The sequence below is a fragment of the Saccostrea echinata genome, unplaced genomic scaffold, assembly GCF_033153115.1.
Source record: "Saccostrea echinata isolate AGI-Se365-2 ecotype Australia unplaced genomic scaffold, CSIRO_AGI_Sech_v1 ptg000033l, whole genome shotgun sequence".
NCBI classification, from domain to species: Eukaryota; Metazoa; Mollusca; class Bivalvia; order Ostreida; family Ostreidae; genus Saccostrea; species Saccostrea echinata.
In genome coordinates this window covers 22,679,707-22,699,460 of record NW_026889782.1, presented here as the reverse complement: position 1 = coordinate 22,699,460, position 19,754 = coordinate 22,679,707, and the positions used below count along the sequence as shown (strand labels likewise).

The window sequence follows — 19,754 nt, the reverse complement described above, 5'->3', positions numbered from 1 at the left end:
ATATTTTGTTCGAACGAATTATGATACTTGTTTTGACAGATAAAATATTTGTTGGGACGAATTTAAGGTCTCACACAAGGAAATAATTTCACTATATGGTACTATGTAGCTTTAATTTAATTAATTAATTAATTAGACTCTCAGCAGATAATTCATCAAAGAGAAAATAAAGATAAATGCTGAGACAAAAATTTGAGATCAGAAAAAATACGCCTTATGCGGCTTTTCAGAAAGAAAATTGAGTGTAAACATACCTACCCTGAAATACACGTGGGTTTCACATGTTGACAAACAGCCTACACACCATCCAGGAAGTTGCATCATGCGCATCTAAAAAAAAAAGAGTTCCTTTAATTCAGTGGCACAATTCTGCTAAGGATATGATATTCCTAGTACATGAGTCCAAAATTAAAACTGTAGACCTAAAAAAAGTTGCCGAAAATGAAAAAAGAAAAAGAAATTGTCTCTATATATATAGAACTACAATTGACTAAGTTCATTTTGATTGGCTATTTCCTTGCGTAAGACCTTTAAGACAACTAAAAGTTAATGAAATTAAATGAAATTTGCATAAAATGTCTCTAAGTTATTAGTCCCCTACCTGTGAAACCGGAGGGGACTATAGGTTTCCTCTGAGTCTGTCCGTCCGTCTGTCTGTCCGTCTGTCTGTCTGTCTGTCCCTCTGTCTGTCTGTCAGTCTGTCCCACTTGGTTTTCCGCACTTTTTTCCTAAACGCTTGCAGATATTGAGCTGATTTTTGGTATGTGAGTGTATCTTGATGAGTTACAGATCAAGTTTGCATTTCGTTCCGCTTCATTGATTTTTGACGGAATTACGGCCTTTTCAATTTTTAAGGGTTTTCCGCAATTTTCTTCTAAACGCTTGTAGATATTGAGCTGATTTTTGGTGTGTGGCTTTACCTTGATTAGTTATAGATCAAGTTTGCATTTCCTCCCGCTTCATTAATTTTTGACGGAATTATGGCATTTTTAATTCTTAACTGGAACCAGATTACACTTGTCGGTAGGGGACTAGTATTGCTAATGCAATACTCTCAGAATGCTTGTTTATCTTTCATATACTAGTGCATCAAAATTTATCTTTGTCCTTAAGGGATGAAAAATAGGAGATAACTCTTCCTAACAGATTATTGAATTTTAGGCTAAATTTCTATACAAATTCATCTGCAGTATATTAATTTCAAAACTTAAAAAAATCTTATGAGTTAATTATTGAGAAAAAAATTTGGAATGATGTTGGGGTTTTTGACTATCTACTTAAAAGTTTTTTCAACTCTAATTAATAAGCTCTAATTAGCTAAGAAACAGGAAGTTTACTGATTTATAAGGATTTAATTCGCAAAAAATTGAAAATCTTAATTCTAAAACAAAGTCAGAGACTGAAAAAATGGTGTCAAAAGAGACTTCAATAATGTACCTTGGAGCTTTGATAACAGTGATCACTGATTAATGGCTGGTGATTAAGATAAGGGGTTCTTTAGCAGTGGGGGGTGATGAGGCTTTTCCATTAGTCATCAAAGAATGGAGTTTCTCTTAGAAGACCAGGCAGCTCTAAAATAAATAAACAACACAAAAGTTTACAATACTTAAAAATGTGCACCACATACAATAGCATATTACTAGAAAAAGTCTACAAGTGTACAGTTAAATAATAATCATGCCAAAAAGGGACCAAAATGGTTGCATCAACATCAATACAAAAAAGGAAGTATTCCTCACAACAAAGGCCAGAAGAATATAGGGACCACCAGCCCAGTCCAATTTCTAGTTCCCATAAGAAGACTAAGTAAAGAAGAGTTTCGGGACATTGTACAGCCACAGAAAAATGGAATGTTTGCAGTTACAGATGCCAAGATCCGAAGCAGTGAGATGAAGATTTTGCGACCCGGGCCAAGTGAAGTCCAGCCTGTAGACTCCTACAAGGAAGCTGTGTCAGATGACCCGAATTCAAAATTATACAAAGTATTTCACCAAAAAAAGACTGCTAAATTGTGGAACCATGCATTTAAAGAACACTCACATAAGTTTCCAGACTGTGACGGTTCACTGGACTGGAATCAGCATGGGGAGGAAAAACGAGGCCTGGCATGGATCCTTTCCATCCGATGTAAGAAGTGCCACTATACCAGTCACCGAGAAAAGCTTTACGAAGAGGTGAGGAGATCTGGAAGGGAACGAAGAGCTGCACAGCTAAATGTGGCCATGGCTGTCGGTCACCTGGGTACCAGTCTTACAACAGAGGGTATGCGTGGTATGCTTCTTGGTGCAAATATTGAACCAGCATCAGCCGCCAACATGCAACAGACCTGCAACAAAGTGGGGAAAATTATCACCAAAGAAAATAAAAACAGTATGAAGAAAATAAGGCAGAACATTCAAGAACTTAATGAAAAATGTGGACTTCCTGATACCCCTATCAGAGCGGAAGGAGATGCTTGGTATAATAATGCCACCTTTAGTGCCACTGGAAAAACCCCGTTCCAAGCTGCCACCCAAGTGACTTATATAGTGAGTGAAAATGTAACTCAGAGGAAAAATGTGGCAGTGTTCTGTGGGAACAAACTATGCAAGAAAGGCACACACCTACGAAACAAAGGAAAGAAAGTTACCTGCCCAGGACACGAAGACTGCACTGCAACCATTCCTTCGGAGACCACCATTGGAGATGAGAAGAGATGGGCCGCAAACTGTATCGGGGAGTTACAAAGTGATGACCGTCCACTCGTCATTTCCCATTTCACCAGTGATGGAGATAGTGCCGCTGCATATGGCGCATCTGTAAAACAAGGACATGCGATTGAAAACCTTGGAGACTTGCGTCACTTCTTTGACTCTCAAAGAAAACAGACTGCTAAGGCTCCATTCAGCAGTCACATGTTTCCGGGAAGAACCAAAGCCATAAGAGAATCCATGCAGAGAAGATTTGCCTTAGACCTGAAGCTTCGATGCAGGACAGAGTACGAGAATTGCTACAAACACTACTCCGGAGACTTACCTTTGATGAAGCGGGCTAAGTCCACTGCTGTTGGTTCCATCATAAGCTGCTACCAAGGACAGTGCGGAAAGTCCTGTCAACTTTATTCCTTTTCCTGTCATGGACTGAAAGCAATAAGTGGAAATCTTCAGTGTTGCCTAGTGACTTTGAATTAAACATGACAGAAGATGACAAATGTTTGTTAAAAGACTGTATAAATTTGACTTTAGGACCAAGTAATCTTGATAGAATTAAATATCATACTTGTTCACAAAAATCTGAATCTGTGAATAGGGCATATTTAAAATCAAATCCAAAATGTATTGCAAGTAGTAGAAATTTTGAAAGTAGAATACATAAAGTTGTGCACTCACTGAATAGGGGTCATGGAAACTCAACATTGGAACTTTGTGAATCTGTAGGGGCACCTGTTGTAAAAGGAAGTAGAGTTGTCCATCATCTAAAATAACAACAAAATAGGCAAAATTACTTTAAAATGAAACAAAAACTGTTAAAATATAAATCTCAAAGAAAATACTATAGATCTAAAAGATATCAGCTGTACGATAAAAAATCTAAAGACACTTACTGTAAATCACTAACAGATCCAAAATTAAAAAGGAAGTTGTAATATTGTAAGGGGGGGGGGGGGGGGGTTTGATGCTGTGTATTTAATTTAAATGTATAAAATTTGTATTTAATAAATATTTTGTGAATTGACTTACATGTAATAATTGTTGCCATGTATTATTATTCACTGAATCTATTCAACTGTGTAAATGGGGAAAATGTGGATATGTAAATGATGTATAATTGTATATGTAAAATGTGACATTTTCTTGTACGAGGGAGTCTGTGCATGTAAATATGTTTTATTCTTAATTATTTATCTAATTAAAATTATTTTAATTAATAATCTTGTTTTTCTTACCTGTCTGATGAACACAACAAAGGTCACAGAGGTGATTGGTAGAAATACGGGTATACGGGTGTCGAAACTCTCCGTTGATGACCAGACTGCATGCCGCATTGTATATCCGCCATTTTTGATCTTTAAAAGGGGAGACTACTCCTGAAATCAAAGAAATTGTAGTCAAAATGAGAGCTACCTGTTCCTCTTTAGGTCTCACACAAGGAAATAATTTCACTATATGGTACTATGTAGCTTTAATTTAATTAATTAATTAATTAGACTCTCAGCAGATAATTCATCAAAGAGAAAATAAAGATAAATGCCGAGACAAAAATTTGAGATCAGAAAAAATACGCCTTATGCGGCTTTTCAGAAAGAAAATTGAGTGTAAACATACCTACCCTGAAATACACGTGGGTTTCACATGTTGACAAACAGCCTACACACCATCCAGGAAGTTGCATCATGCGCATCTAAAAAGAGTTCCCTTTAATTCAGTGGCACAATTCTGCTAAAGATATGATATTCCTAGTACATGAGTCCAAAATTAAAACTGTAGACCTTAAAAAAGTTGCCGAAAATGAAAAAAGAAAAAGAAATTGTCTCTATATATATAGAACTACAATTGACTAAGATCATTTTGATTGGCTATTTCCTTGCGTAAGACCTTTAACATTTGTTCACATATAATAGCTATTTTTTCGGTCAAAATCGGGACAAATTATTTCTTTACTCGGATTGATTGATTGTATGTTGTTTCACACCCCATTCGAGAATTTTCCACTCATCACCATTTACCGGTGAAGGGCTTCAAATTTAGATCTTTACTCAGCACTCAGGGCCATTGAGCAATGAAGGATCCTTATCGTGCCAACGCCTGCCGCATGCGAAAGACCCAAAACGTTCATTTCAACATACCAAGCGCTTGGCGAAGGAACAGTTGCTACCTATTTTTTTTTTTTCGACTTGGGTCAGTCACAGCCAGGGTTTGAACCCACGGCCTCCCGATCACGGAACGAACGCTCTACTGATGAGCTACAGTGACAGTCAATATATGTTTTGAAATATATATTATTATAACAGTAACTTGATCCGAAGGACCGTATCACGTCAAGTTGACAGGCGCGGATCATCAGATCAAACGAGACGCGAAGCGTCTCGTTTGATCTGATGATCCGCGCCTGTCAACTTGACGTGATACGGCTCTTCGGATCAAGTTTCGCGTCTCGTTTGATCTGATGATCCGCGCCTGTCAACTTGACGTGATACGGCTCTTCGGATCAAGTTACTGTTATAATGATAAATTTATTATATACCCCTTTACAACTAGCATAATGTAATAAAAGGTAACTTTTTGGATAAATTACATTACTTTTATACATTAAACAAACCATTTTTTCAAGGAACCTTTTGAAGCGCGAGAATAAAAACGTCATTTATCTGTGTACTACGTCATCAGTTTCAGAGAGGGGTGATATGGATTCAGAAAACCAGTGTGGTGATCCGGAACGTCGGATCACACCGTCATAATTTGCATAATTCAACAGTAAAACTGAGTGACAAACAGTTGGGTATGTAATAAAATGTTTTATCAAACGATGAACCATTTCCCCCCTTATGATGACTAATACATTCCATTTAGCATTGCAGCAAAATTTTGAATTAGTATTTGTTTTTAGAAATGGAAATGAAAAATGTTTTAAAAAATTTCTGGAAAACCTTTTAACGGTAAATATCTGTCTCTGATGATTACCATTATTCGATTTGTATAATGTATAATATAGACCTTATATGAACTACAGCATCACATGCAATACTTCAATTTCTTTTCAATGAAAGAAAAAGTGAGCAAGCTGACATACCCCACGCTCCCCCAAAACTCGACAATGCAACACGTGAATGGTACAGTGCATTTTAAATACACAGTATAATTCAAAAAGGGGCATTACTTTCAAAAAATCATCACATCAAAACTTGCATATAAGGACATTGAAATCTTTGTATGTTACAAATTTAATTGGGCTGAAGTTTCTAAATAAATGATGGAATAAAAATTTCTTGGTAATATAAAAATCTATACAATATGTCTGAAATACCTACAAAGTTTCAGGAAAGACAGTGCAGGAGTTATGCTGACAAACTGTTATTTAAATTTCTCACTGATTTCGATTTGTTAATGAGTGTAAGTCCATGTCCAACACATGACAATTTACACATTTAAATAATTGATGGAAACAAAATAATGATGTAGTCAAATGAATTTGTTTATATACTGTACTTATGAAATTATTTAAGGCAAAGCACCAATTTGAGGGGGGTGGGGGTGAGAACTATCCAAGATTTTGTGTGTGTGCGTTAAATCATTAATAATTTGATCTCAAAATCAATAGGGGTCTTTTAAGGTCATAAAATATTTCACATAAAATTTCATTACAAAAACTGATTCCAGTGGATTCCTTATTACCTAGCTGGAAAGTTTCTTAAATAATAGGCAAAACTCTTAAGGCAAAAATTATGGAATCGAATTTCCTGGTAATATGCACATCTACACATTGTGTCCTAAATATCTGCAAAGTTTGACCAAATTCTGTGCAGCGGTTTATGAGGAGTTGCGCTGAAAAAAAAATAAAAACAGGACTGACGGACTGACTGATTGACTGACGGACGGGTCAAAAACATTATACCTCACGCAACTTGTTGCGTGGGGTATAATAATTCCTAGAGATTGTAAGGACTTTCGTGAAAAGGGTCACACTAATATAGAGGTGTACGAAATTTATCCATATGGGACCAGCTCCCGTCCTTTCAGAGTTAAATGCACGGTATATTTATACCCCCGCTCCGAAGGAGGGGGGATATACTGTTTTACCCTTGTGTGTCTGTCTGTCCGTAACTAATTTTGGTCGCAGTTTTCTCAGCAACTACTCATTGCAGATGCTCGAAACTTTAGCACAATCTTTGTTTAGCATCCCATATGGTGGGATTTATTTTTGCACGAATCCGATGTCAACTTCCTGTTTATCCGTGCGTCTGTCCGTGCCATACATAAAAAAATCTGGTCGTACTTTTCTCAGCAACTACTCATCGCAGATGCTTGAAATTTTAGCACAATCTTTGTTTAGGCATGCCATATGGTGGGATTCATTTTTTTACTAATCTGATGTCAACTTCCTGTTTATCCGTGCGTCTGTCCGTACAACACATAACAAATTTTGGTCGCAGTTTTCTCAGCAACTACTCATCACAGGTGCTTGAAATTTTAACACACTCTTTGTTTAGGCATGTCATATGGTGGGATTCATTTTTGTACAAATTCGATGTCAACTTCCTGTTTATCCGTGCGTCTGTCCGAAACATACATAGCAAATTTTGGTCATAGTTTTCTCAGCAACTACTTATTGCAGATGCTTGAAATTTTAGCACAATCTTTGTTTAGGCATGCCATATGTTGGGATTCAGTTTTTACAATCCAATGTCAATTTCCTAATTATCACTGTCTTTGTCTATAACCGAACTTGTGTATTCACATCAGAGCGGGGGTATTATTAGTGAGCATTGGCTCACAGACTTCTTGTTTTGTTTAATAAAACTGATGTATTTACACGTACATGGAGGAAACTGTTGTCCGCAAAGAATGATGCTGTAGCCTTCTTAACTGCTAAAATTAACTTCTCATCAAATAAAATATATCAGGAATTTACTAAGATATTGATTTAAGAAAAAAGTGAGAAATCTGTTGGAGATTTTTTATAATAAAACATAGCAAAAAAAATTTATATTCTTTGAATGATGACTCAAGTGTGGTTATAGTACTGAAGAGAGGTACAGGTACTTCGCCGTAGGAAGTTCGACAAGTGTTCGATGAAGCTTTGCATATTGAATAAAGCTTTGCAGATAATTCATTAGGGCCCCGCTCTGCGGGTGGCCTATAGTGATCAGTCTGTCCGTCCACCCGTCCGACATCTCTTGTCCGGAGCATATCTTCTCTCTCCTTGGCCCAATCTGGCTCATACTTCACCCACAGCGTGTCTTTGGGTAAAGGGTGTGCAGTGACCTTGAACCATGTTTCTAGGTCTAAGGTCAAGGTCATAGCAGAATGATATGAAAAATACTTGTCCGGAGCATATCTTCTCTTGGTCCAATGTGACTCATACTTTACTCACCGAGTGCCAACGACCAATGGATGTGCAGTGACCTTGAATTTTTAGGTCAAGGTCAAAAATAGCCTCTCTGTTTAAATTCTTGTCCGGAGCATATTTTCTCTCTCCTTGGCCCAATCTGGCTCATACTTCACCTACAGAGTGCCTTTGGGTAAAGTGTGTGCAGTGACCTTGAAACATGTTTCTAGGACTAAGGTTAAGGTCATAGCAGAATTATATAAAAAATCCTTGTCTGGAGCATAACTTCTCTCTCTTGGTGTAATATGGCTCATACCTCGCTCACATAGTGCCACTGGTCAATGGATGTGCAGTGACCTTGAACGAAGTTTCTAGGTCAAGGTCAAAAATAGCCTCTCTGTGTAAAATCTTTGTTCGGTGCATAATTTCTTTCCCTTAAGTCCAGTCAGCCTCAAATCTTACCAATTGACTTGGGGAACGGTACATTTGTGATTTTCCATTCATATTTCTGATAGGGAATATGCAACAATTTTCATAGAGGATATGCAGCATTCGTGATTTTTGTGCCGTTTTTGATAGAGGGTATGGAGCACTCGTGATTTTCGTGCCACTTTTTATTATAACAAGGATAACATAGAAGCCCTTAAGACTCAAACAACACATCCCTTAATAGTACACAAATGTTCCTCTTCAAAATAACCCTTTTCAGCTACCTTACATTTTCATGTTCGTTGCTGAAAGCGGGGGGCCCTTTGAGATGGCCACCCTCTCAATGATATCTAGTTGTCTACTAAAAATAATCGGCACAATAATAATTTAATAAATCCTTATCTTTCAAAGATCATTCACAAACGAATTGGTGGATCTCTGAGCTTTAACAGGAATTGGTCGGAATATAAGAATGGTTTTAGTGCATCTGAACAGGGTATCTGGATCGGTAAGAATTGGGTTTTTTTTTAAATCTATAATTCAAATGATGTTTGAAGCGACACAACTTAGGAATCGACTTTCAAACTTTTAGACATTTTATGCGATATCTACCACAATTAAATTGTTATCCGATTTTAATTTCTTGATAAAGAAGAAAAAAAAAAAAGAAATATAGATATCGGAAAACAATTTCTGTTATTGATATAACCATACTCGATTTGTCTCCCAAAATGACAATTACTTATTAAAATCTCTGACATAAAAAATGTGAAAATATGGTTTATATATGAAATAGGTTAAGAATATACTATTTTTCTAGCTTAAGATGTATACGATTTAAAAACAACTGTAATGCAGTAACAAATCAAATAATTTTATATATATTTTATTACCGTAAATGACGCAATCTATCAGTTAACAAACGGATGTTTCCATCACATTGTGCCAGACTGTATCAGTCGTAGGATGGATTCTCTGTTTCCAATGAAGCAGGGGGAGGATTATTTTAAGTGCTGACTGACTTGTGTTTTAGATGGCAATTAACGCAGCTTTCCTTTGAACGTTTGTTCTTTGCTTTAGAGTGACTATGAAGACGCTTCGAACTCTGTTGATCAAAGATGACAGATTTTCCTTGAAGAGGGCAAAGTCTTGTTCATCAGTGGAAGGGAATTGTCCTGTTTTGCGATTAGTAGTAGAGAAAATGACTCCAGGAGACTTTGATTTATGATTGTCTGGAAGCTTAAAGACTTGTTAACAAATGCTACTTTGTGCTCATAGCCATTGTGTTGCTCAATCATATGTTTTTCACATTGAAATATTTTCTCAATTTCGAAATCTGTACATATTCGACATTAGTAGAGGCAATGTCAATAAAAAATTCATTGATTAATTTATGTGTTCATCTATATATGAAGATATACTAAATTATATACTATGAAGAGACTGAATAAATACCACTTCTATCTTAAAGGAACATTTACAGTGGTCATGAAACAGAATGGATGATGAAAAGAGGAGTGGAAATCAGATAATTCAAAATTTAAACCAAGTGGAGACGTTTTCTCCACGTTATGGATTCAAAAGGTCATGGTATACCACTCTAAGTTAAGAACTGGGAGATTTCTTAACTTTAAATAGAATATCACTTATTTTTTGGATGACTGCAAATGGGCCAATCCAGGGTCTCTGCAATTTTGGACACATTCTTTTTACACGGGTAGGATTATATAAGCCTATTATGTCCAAAGTTTGGTAACAGTGAGAAACATTTTTATTGTCATTGCGACGTTTCAAATTTTCAGAGGAGATTCTGAGGTTTTCACGAGCAAATTCGTGTATTTCATCTAACTTTTGCTGAAGCTGATCAGCATAGTCTGTATGTATGGGTAAAGTTTGTTCTTGGTTGGGTCTCCATATTACAAAATCAATGGGTAAAGTTTGTTCTTGGTTGGGTCTCCACAGTACAAAATCAATGGGTAAAGTTTGTTTTTAGGCAAATAGCATTTCATAGGGTGAGAGACGTGAACTCGTGTTGTGAAGAACGATAGGCCAACATGAGCAAACTTATATGTTCATTCGTATCATTCTGGTTTTCCGATGCAAAAGAGGTCAGCATGTCTTGTATGATTTTATTGGCTTTCTCTACTATGCCATCAGACTGTGGTCTTAATGGGGTTGTAACGGTTTGTTGAAATGCCATACAACGAACATAATTCCTGAAAAAAACTTCGTATAAATCGACAAGGGGACACCAAAAATTGAAAAAATTCTTCCTACAAGTTTTGCGACTGTAGTGTAGTTGATTTTCGATGTCTAAGGTCATTCCAAGTTTTTTCTCTGTTTAGCGTCCACCGATCTTTAAATAACCTACCTACCTATTCGCAAAAAAACACACAAACCAAAAATAGACTTTATAGTCATAAAAATTACGTCATTTAAAAGATTTGATTTGATAAATCTTTTTTCCTCGTTGAAAGATCTATTCTTCAGCAAAACCGAGGTATTAATTGCTTAAAATATTCCTTATATGATATATTGTGGACAAATATTTATAGAAATTGACAGAATTCAAAGATTTTGACCAGAATAATCGATGTTAGGACTCCTGATTCTGTTTGTTTTTTTTCTGATATGGGGTGTCAAAAACCAAGGCGCACGCGGACGCTAAACATAGAAAAAACTTGGAATGGCCTAAGTGGTATGGCTTTTAACCATTTTATAAGGTAATCTCTAAAACAAGTATTTGTTTCCTTGCTTTGTACGGGGTAATGGTCCTAAAATATTTCGGGCCATCCTTTCTAATAATACCAACATCAAAAGGTTTCATAGAGGCTCTGTATTTTCGTGGATTCACATACAGTGTATATCATATTTTACACCATTTTTGGACATCATTTCGTAAATGACACCAGAAATATCTGGACTGGACTCTGGACTTTTTTAATACCAAGGTGACCACCGGTCACACTGTTGTGTAACTGTTTCAACACAAGAGTTTGTAACTCTTGGGGGACAACTAGTTTTAAAGTGAAATCTTTTCCATCATTTGACTCCCTTTTATAATATATAGAATGTTATTTTCTACCACAAGTGATTCCCATCTTTACCGATAGTACTTGACAATATTTGAAGGAGCTACATCTTGCTAAGCAGGTTTTTGGGAATTCTTCTACACTGCAAAATAATAGACACGGTTGGGTCTTTATTTACTTTCAAGGACAGGCCATTTAAAACTTTTTTCCTAATAGCCGTGCAAAGGTCACAGGGGTTTGACATAATCCAAATGTAATTTCACTTAATTGCCAAACCATCCCAAGAAAAGGAAAAGGTTGTTTGGGGGCTATCTTTTAAGAACTTTCAAAATTTACTTTGTATATATTGCCTGTGATTTATGATTATTTTTGACATTTTATTATGGATTTGTCGGTAGAGGGAGCCCGGTCGCTTTTAGGCCTGGGCACTCGCCCGGCTTTCACGCGGTGAGACAATTTTAACCCTCGTACTCCATGTAGGGTGGTGGGTTATCCCAGAAAGGGGAGTTATTCACCATATGTTTATAGCGGGAGCGAGCCTTTTGCCTCCCGTCACACACCTTTTGCTCAGTCAATGTCAGGCCACATGGGAGGGGGGTTGCCTTGGTGGTCCCTCTACCTCTTCGCCCGGCCTGCACACGAACATTCCCTGTGGGAAGGGTAATGTGTTTCATGGTATGTCAAGAAAAGAGGTGAGGGTTGTCCAGCCAAAATTTAGCACACCAGAGATGATGTCCAGCGATTTTCCTGGAGTCCTCTTTAGGTAGCCTGTGTAGGTGTGGCTCACCTGGCAGCACTGTGGGTTGTAGCCCACCTAGGTATGAATATAGTGAGGTTTCCTTGCATTCAGGTTTAGAACATCCTTATTCTTTAGGCCATGTGCGTTCAGCTAGCAGCAACCCTGTCCTTCCATCCCATACACAGTCAGTCAACAGCCAGAGAGACCTGTGAGGCCTGCACACCTCACCTCTGAGTATCGAGCTGTAAATCCTGCAGGGCTCACTCATGAACCTGTGTTCTTTCAGAGCCAGCCTAGACTTGCAAATTTGACTGTGCCCCCTTTCCCTGGGGATGATTTGCAACCCCAGGCATCAACAACGCACACCTCCATTGTCTTAGACTCTGTGAATATTGGGGGGTGGGCGTGCCAAAGCCCCACTGCCTGAATACAACCGATCTGTGTTGAACCAGGGTGAGAATACTCCAACCACACACCATGGTATGGCTATGCCTGATGTATTACAGCATCAAAGTGTCCCTGTGTCTTGTACTAGTCCTGCTTATCTCTATACCCTGACCTGCCGTTTTGGAAGGGGGGGGGGGGTAGCACATATGCAGCCGAGTTTATGTGGAGTTTATGTAGCTGGGACACGATGCTAGTCAGCCAGTCCCGCCCTCCAGGCTCGCAGCTTTAGTACACCTACATATTATGGCTTACCAGGATACCAAGGTACTACACAGAACACCAGTAGGGTAGCTACGGAGAGTTAGCCCAGGTACAAGGACCTTAGGTATGATGGGAAAATCAGCTGGAGAGCATTACTGCATAAGTTCGTGAGGTTGTCTCGCAGTCAGTTGTGGACGGAGGAGGAGCAGCATGACCAGTTTTGTTTCTGCCTTGAGGGGGCAGCAAGTGATTATTATACCCTGCTGTTGGAAACAGGTCATCTCCGACTCGCTGATATCCGCAGAGATTCGAGAAGCGTTTTGGCTCTTCTGCACCGGACCCCACCCATCAACTGAACTTTCAGTCTGCAAACCAGAACCCAGGAGAGTCACTTCGTCAGTGGGCTGACAGGTTGCTGACCTTGGCGACACGAACCTTACCATGTGTGCCGGATGTACACACTCAAGCTATACCTCGGCTTTGCTATGGGGCTGAGGACCATGATGCTGGCCTTGACGGGCATCCCCGGACAGTGGAGGGAGCCGTGGAGCGAATGCAGTATTACCAACACCCCCGGCTACACAGGCCTAAACCCAAGAAGGAGGTAAGAAAGCTGGATCTTGGCCAAGACACTTAGTAGGATGATCCTGGAAAGGGAAACGTGGCTGCTGGGGAGGAGCCCAAAGCCCTCTGGAGCAGGATAGAGAAACTTGAGGAGGCCTTGGGGCAGACAGGATATGCCCCCTTTCCGAAACCTCAGAGTGCTGGTTCCCCGGCATCCAGATGGACGGCTGGTAAGCGTAAGCCTTCTGTGTGTTTAAAGTGTGGAGAGGTGGGGCATTTCCGTAGAGAGTGCCCCACCCAAGCTGCCAGGAAGACAGTAGCTACTGATGGGCAGTGGGGCGGAGCTCGGATGAAGGGACCCCTGGGCAGGAGATTTCGTAGGCCAGAGTCCCAGGAGAGGGGACCAAGGAGTGGAAGGCCTGGATCCCAGAGAGGACCATCTCAGGCTGTGCAATTCATGACTCCAGAGCAGTCGCTGGAGAGGATTGCGTTGAAGGAGCAGGGAGCCAGTCTATTCCCTCCTGTATGCGGCGCAGACTCAGGGTCCACTTTGAGACGCCGCAATCACCAGAGCTATTCCCAGCTGAGGAGGAAGAGGCACCCTTGGCCGAGGAAGTGGGGAAGCTTGTAGCCCCCCACTCCACTCCGGAGCCACTTGGACCAGCCCGGAATAGATCTTGGAAATCCCAGGGTTCAGGGAGTACCAACTTTGGTGGTTTTAATCTGATGTCATCTGCGACAGAGGGGAAGAAGCCCTCTGAACCGACTGGGCAGTTACGCCAATCTAAAGGTTTTACTGTTGGCCTGTGCGTGCAAGTCATGGGGTTTACAGCAGTGGTGGATACTGGGGCTGAGGTCAGCGTGTTGTCGACCAAGGTGTATGACCAACTGGAGAATAAGCCCCCGATCCAGGAATATTTGACCTTAAGACAGGCTGGAGAAAACGCTTAGTTGAAAGGATTTGTAGTGGGGCCTGTCTCTCTGTGTATTGGTCAGCAGGAGCATGATGGAACTTCATGTTGCCCAATTGCAGGACTCAATGTTGCTGGGCATGGAGTTTCTCCGTGCCCGGAGAGCCCAGCTGGACTTGGAACAAGTAACCCTTACTCTTTGGGATGAGGCCATAATGATGGAGTTTAGGAGGTCTGCAGGTATGCCAGAGGGAAGGATGACCTTGACAGGAGGCACACCAATTGAGGCAGACCTGTGTATATCTGTTCCTCGCCTAGTTAGGGATTTAGGCAGTGTGGTGCTTGTGTAGGCCAGGCCCGGGAATAGAGATGGCGGAGGAGTCCCTCCTACATTCTGCCATTGAGGATATCGGTGTTGTACCTTTATCCCCAAGACCAGCCCAACCTTCTGTGCATGACGCGGCCTATGCTCAAGTTTCTGGGAAATTGTCGAATTGTGTGGACCCAGGCCAAACCCGGGGGTAGATGAGGTGGCAAAAGACCATGTTGCAGAAGCGGGGACAGCCCCATATGAATCTGGCAGTCCCTTGCCATTTGTCACTTCGACACCAGAGGAAAAAAGTTCTGGTCATTTGTACAGATATAGACGGAGGCCAGCTCGCCCTCCAGGGCCTGATGGTGTGACGCGTATCACAGTTTCTCAGTAGTGAGTGGGCCTGCCTATCTTGGCCCACTCGGTTAATGTTAAACAAATGTAGGAGGTTGTCTGGGAATTATCCCGGACATACCACCTGGTAGGATGTGTGATTAGGATTCCTGTGAATCCTGGATGTGGTTTTGCTTGGAGCTTGCTCCGGCACTTGTTATTCTTGGGCAGTTAGCCAGGGAGGGTGTTTAGAGCGCCCAAACGTTGGAGATGGTTCCGGACCCTGTTCCCTGTGGTAGGCTCCAGCCTTTCAAAGAAAACATGGGGGAGTGTATTATCTGTGCAACGGTCCCGTTGTACGACTTGCTGACGAGATGACTTCACACAGCGAAATAGTCGCACGGGGTTCTTCTAAACATGGATGCCGAGTAGACAGAAGGTGTCTGGGACAGCAGAGGAGCAGGGAGTCGGCCCGGACCAGAACCTACTGTGTTTGTATATTGTAAATAAATACTTGTAAAGAACCCATAAAGATTTTATACCTATATTTTGAGTCTAAAGTGCTTAAAAGTTTTGCACTTGATAAGGCATCTATACAGTATCATCTATTCTAGGTAAAGGGTGCGAGTCTTTCTTAGTTACATCATCGAAAATCAACACAAAATCTAAGGGAGTTGTCTTTCTTTTCGACAAGATGATCATGGACTTGTGGGTGTTTCTATAACGCTTAAGTCAGCCATGTTTTTCATTGGTTTTGATTTATCGGGTGTACAGCACCAGTATGAATGGCGTGCTGTATATCAGTATGACCAATATCGCTGTCATTTTTTAGAGATAATATCTTGGTCAAGCAAGTTCTTTTAGGAAACATATTCATTCTCATGCATGTTGTGCACACTTCTGTTGTACAAGTCCTGTAAATGGTGTGGTAACTCTAGGGAACTATTTTGGATTTGGACATGCACACATTGTAACAGTAAATTTCATTGGACGTTTTTTTTAATCTGGATATCAAGTTCAGTATCAGGCTATCTTGTGGCAGTATTAGTATTTTTTTCCCATAAATTTCACAAGATTCATTTTGTAGATGCAGAACTTTTAAACGAACACCACCTTTTGCAGAATCTACCAAGGATCTGGCAATGAGAAGACCTTGTTTCTCAACAAATGTTGAGTACGATTTAATACACTAGCACACTTAGTTACTTGACTAATAGTTCTACCTGACACTATTATTTCAGTACCAGGGGGTGCAACAACATGGTTAATCACAGCAATTCTGCAACAAGTAAATACCTCAATAGAATATCTTAAACAAGAAATTGTCACCTTGCAAATCAAGGCAATTTTTGATAAACGTACATCACACTTGTGTTTAGCAAGGAAATCTATCCCTAAAATAACATCATTTTGTTTGTCGGATAAAAGGACATCATGGAAAATTTATTGTAAATTTGAATTTCTACCTGAGTTTGACCAGTAAATGGTGAAGATGTTCTAGTTGCATTAATTAGCTTAGAATGAAGTTGCTTGGGGCCTTTGTGAAGCATCAATACACTTAAAAGAATTTTCAGTAATAATGGTTTCACTAGCAACTTTGTCTACAAGGATTGTCATAGGGCACCTTTGATTTGAGCTCCAATAAATAAACCCTCGTTTCCAGGTTTGCATTCATTTAATAAAACTGTTGTGGGCCTTTTGGAAGAAGTCGTTCAGTGACCCTTGGATATGACTGTCTTCCGTTTCCTTGAGAGCGCTCGCTTCGTGATCGGGAGGTCGTGAGTTCGAATCTTGGCCGCGACAGACCTAAGTCTATAAAAAAGTCTATCAAAAATGGGTAACAATTGTTCCATGCGCTCGGCACTTTGAAGTGAAAGTTGTTGGTTGTTGGTCCTTCGGTTGAGACCTGAAAAATCGAGACCCCGTGTCACGACAGGCGTTTGCACGATAAAGATCCCTCACTGCTCAATGGTCCAGAGTGCCGGGTAAAGGTCAAAATTTGAAGCCCTTCACCTCTATATGGTGACGTCTCTATATGAGGGAAAAATGGGACGTAAAACAACATGCAATCAATCAGTCATCAATATCTTTCTGGTGGGCTTCACGAATCCTACGTTTAATGGCACTATCAGGTATGGCACCTATGAAATGATCTCGGGAAAGAATTTTGGACGGTGCTTCATGATATATATTACAAGTAAGTTTTTGAAAGATTGGACAAACTCTGATATTGTTTTATCTTTTTTTTACTATTCTAGTCTGAAGTTGTGTTGTAGTCTAATTACTTCTTTTGGTGTAGGTGAATAGGCTGTACTTTTAGGACTGTTGATGGTGTACTGGGTGGTAGGATCAGCTGTAAAGAGGATCTGTTCCGAAGGGTTTACACAAACAATAAGGGTGCAGAGGGCGCTGATACAGAGAAGAGGGACGATGATGATGATGATGAACTTGAAGACAAAGTGGAAAAGAGTCTGGCAGTGACGTAACGTGTGTCTTTAGATATGACAACTTCCCAAAATAAGAGTTCAGTGCTTAAATGATTTAGAAAGCACGTTTTTATGGAGACAGATAATGACAATGTCAACATACCTGTCAACATTCCAAATATTTCCTGGGCGCGCAACGTCCTCTTTTGATAATAAAAAGTCATTCCTTTTCTTGTTCATACGGATAACTACGAAATAAAAAAAATGGTAGGCTTTGATGATTTTTATTGTAGTTGTAGACTGTTGGGTTTTGTCAGTTTCAGAGTGTCCTTAGAAGGTTTGACTTGACGGCATTCCTCTTTACAGTTTATGTACATAAACCCCTTTACATAGAAGACTGCATATGGTCTAATTGTCCGTGGAAGCTCTATGTTCTGTCTGGATTTTTCTCACAAGGAAGAACAATCTCTCAAAATTTGCATTGCTGTTTGGGGTACAACACATGGACTGAGCAATTTTAATAAGAGTTAGGAATCTTGGTGTTCCAGTGACTTCACTGGTGATTTTCCCCACCTCTCCCCAAAATGAGTCTATTCTTGCCTGTCCCTTCTCAAAGTCGGGAAAGTCACAGTTAGGAAGATACACTGAATCCTGAAACTCCTCTTCCAATTTTGGTAAATCCTTTTCTTGAATTATGGCAGGGAATCTTCTGGCAATCTCCACTATAGATTGCAAGGTAGACTCTTCCCTTCTGTGAGGATTCAAGAATCTTAAACAGTTGACAACTGGGTCCATGAATGAGGCGTTTTTAATCATTTTCTTTGTAATGGCACAGTAGAATCCTCTTACAATCCTAGAATTAGATAAAACAAACATGTACAATATCAATATGTGTTTATATAATTATATTAATACATCATTCCTTATTAAATGATGAACACTGCATACCCACAGACTTTAGAAGGTATTTCAATTAGTTACTGTTATTTATTTTACTTCTTCACTTAAACTCAGCTAAGTACTGTCTGCTTAAAAAATAAAAAAAAAAACTTTAAAAGATTTTAATCTAAACATACTTGAAAAAAATTGCTAAGTCTACTAGTAGAATATCTTCATCATTTTCTGCAATGTAGGACCTGGTAAGAATTCCAACTGCAAGGATGTTATTTTGTAGCTGGTTTTCTAGATTTTGGAAGTCCACAATGATGCGGTCCTTGGAGTTTTTGATTATATTTGCCTTAATAAAACGGCCAAAGAATTTTCATAGTTAGATATCCAATCCTGGATCCATCAGCCTATAAAGTGAGAAAAAAAATCAGTACTTTAAAAAATGAACATTTCTCTTATTTTGTGATTTATCAAAAAACTGATGTCATCCTCATCTCGTGGCTTCTGGGGAGCTCTGCCACTCTCTTAACTAGTCCAGGCGTTTCTACATTTCTGTGCGAGTTGAAGCAGCTTGTCAGAGCAGACCAGTTCAAGTAACCTGGTTGAGCAGTGCTTCATAAGATTTGAAGAGTCAACATCAAAGAAGTTCAAGTATTCCTTGTATTTTTCCTTACGTAATGCACTTTTAAAATAAAAAAACGGACAATCTTAGCCCTAGATTTCTGATATTAAGTATGTTATTTAACAAACTATGTAAAACTAAAACCTGTGTGTACCATTACCAGCAAATGCATTTATTAGATGAAGTATGTATACCTATGGTGAAAATGATACTAGACATCAATAAGGAGGTCATCTGCAGGAAGGAATGGACTTTTAACACCAGCCATTGTGCAGAAATTGGCCAAATGACCAATTCAGCCAATATCAAAAACATGTGGCTGAATTTCCTTCATCTTTGTCATCACTGAATTCTCCCTGCCCACGAAATATTGTTGCTTCTACAAAATAGGTCAATTATATTTGAGAACAAATTCCATTAATGAAATCTTTACATTAAATAAAAACAGAATATTCAATATATATTCTATACACTGCACTTACATAAAACTTTTGTGATAGAGTGATATTTTAATTTATTTTATTAAGTGAATATTTTATAGTTCAGTGACTTAATATTCACGTATATATTTTATTCTTAGCATCGCGCAGCATTTCGATTTCGAGTTTTGCGCCAACCGTTAATAAAATTAAAATATTACAACTTCATTTGGTTTTAATCTTTACTTATGTTCTAGAAGTTTTACTTATCCTGAGGGTATTTAATAGTATTGGTCAGTTTTAATAACCAAGCTTGCGATTGGCTAGGGACGTTTTCCCGCCGATCTCTTTGTTTGATCACTCAGACATCTAGAGACCATTGAGAAAGATATACATATTGTGGTC

At 39.3% G+C, this 19,754-nt stretch overlaps 1 protein-coding gene and 1 long non-coding RNA gene across 4 annotated transcripts in view; both read right to left on the bottom strand.

Moving 5' to 3' along the window:
• Nucleotides 1-221: 221 nt before the first annotated feature.
• On the bottom strand, nt 222-2,806 carry LOC133199051 (uncharacterized). Its single transcript, XR_009722733.1, has 4 exons — nt 2,630-2,806; nt 2,041-2,326; nt 1,438-1,571; nt 222-330 (listed from the first exon to the last, which is right to left on the bottom strand). It is a non-coding gene; the product is annotated as an uncharacterized LOC133199051 (long non-coding RNA).
• Nucleotides 2,807-2,824: 18 nt separating this feature from the next.
• Nucleotides 2,825-19,754, bottom strand: part of LOC133199050 (uncharacterized) — a 269,846-nt gene continuing 252,916 nt past the window's right edge. Inside the window, exons 2-5 of one of the 3 annotated variants that reach the window (XR_009722731.1) lie at nt 4,309-4,380; nt 3,926-4,066; nt 3,369-3,454; nt 2,825-3,119 (exon numbers count right to left, since the gene is read on the bottom strand). Coding sequence is in view for 1 of the 3 variants with exons in the window: in XM_061334941.1 (XP_061190925.1) it covers nt 3,012-3,119; nt 3,369-3,454; nt 3,926-4,066; nt 4,305-4,380 (411 nt within the window). In the remaining 2 variants the exon portion in view is untranslated. Of the gene's footprint in view, nt 3,120-3,368; nt 3,455-3,925; nt 4,067-4,304; nt 4,381-19,754 lie in introns of all 3 variants that reach the window. The other 2 variants (XM_061334941.1, XR_009722732.1) reach the window with 2 other exon arrangements.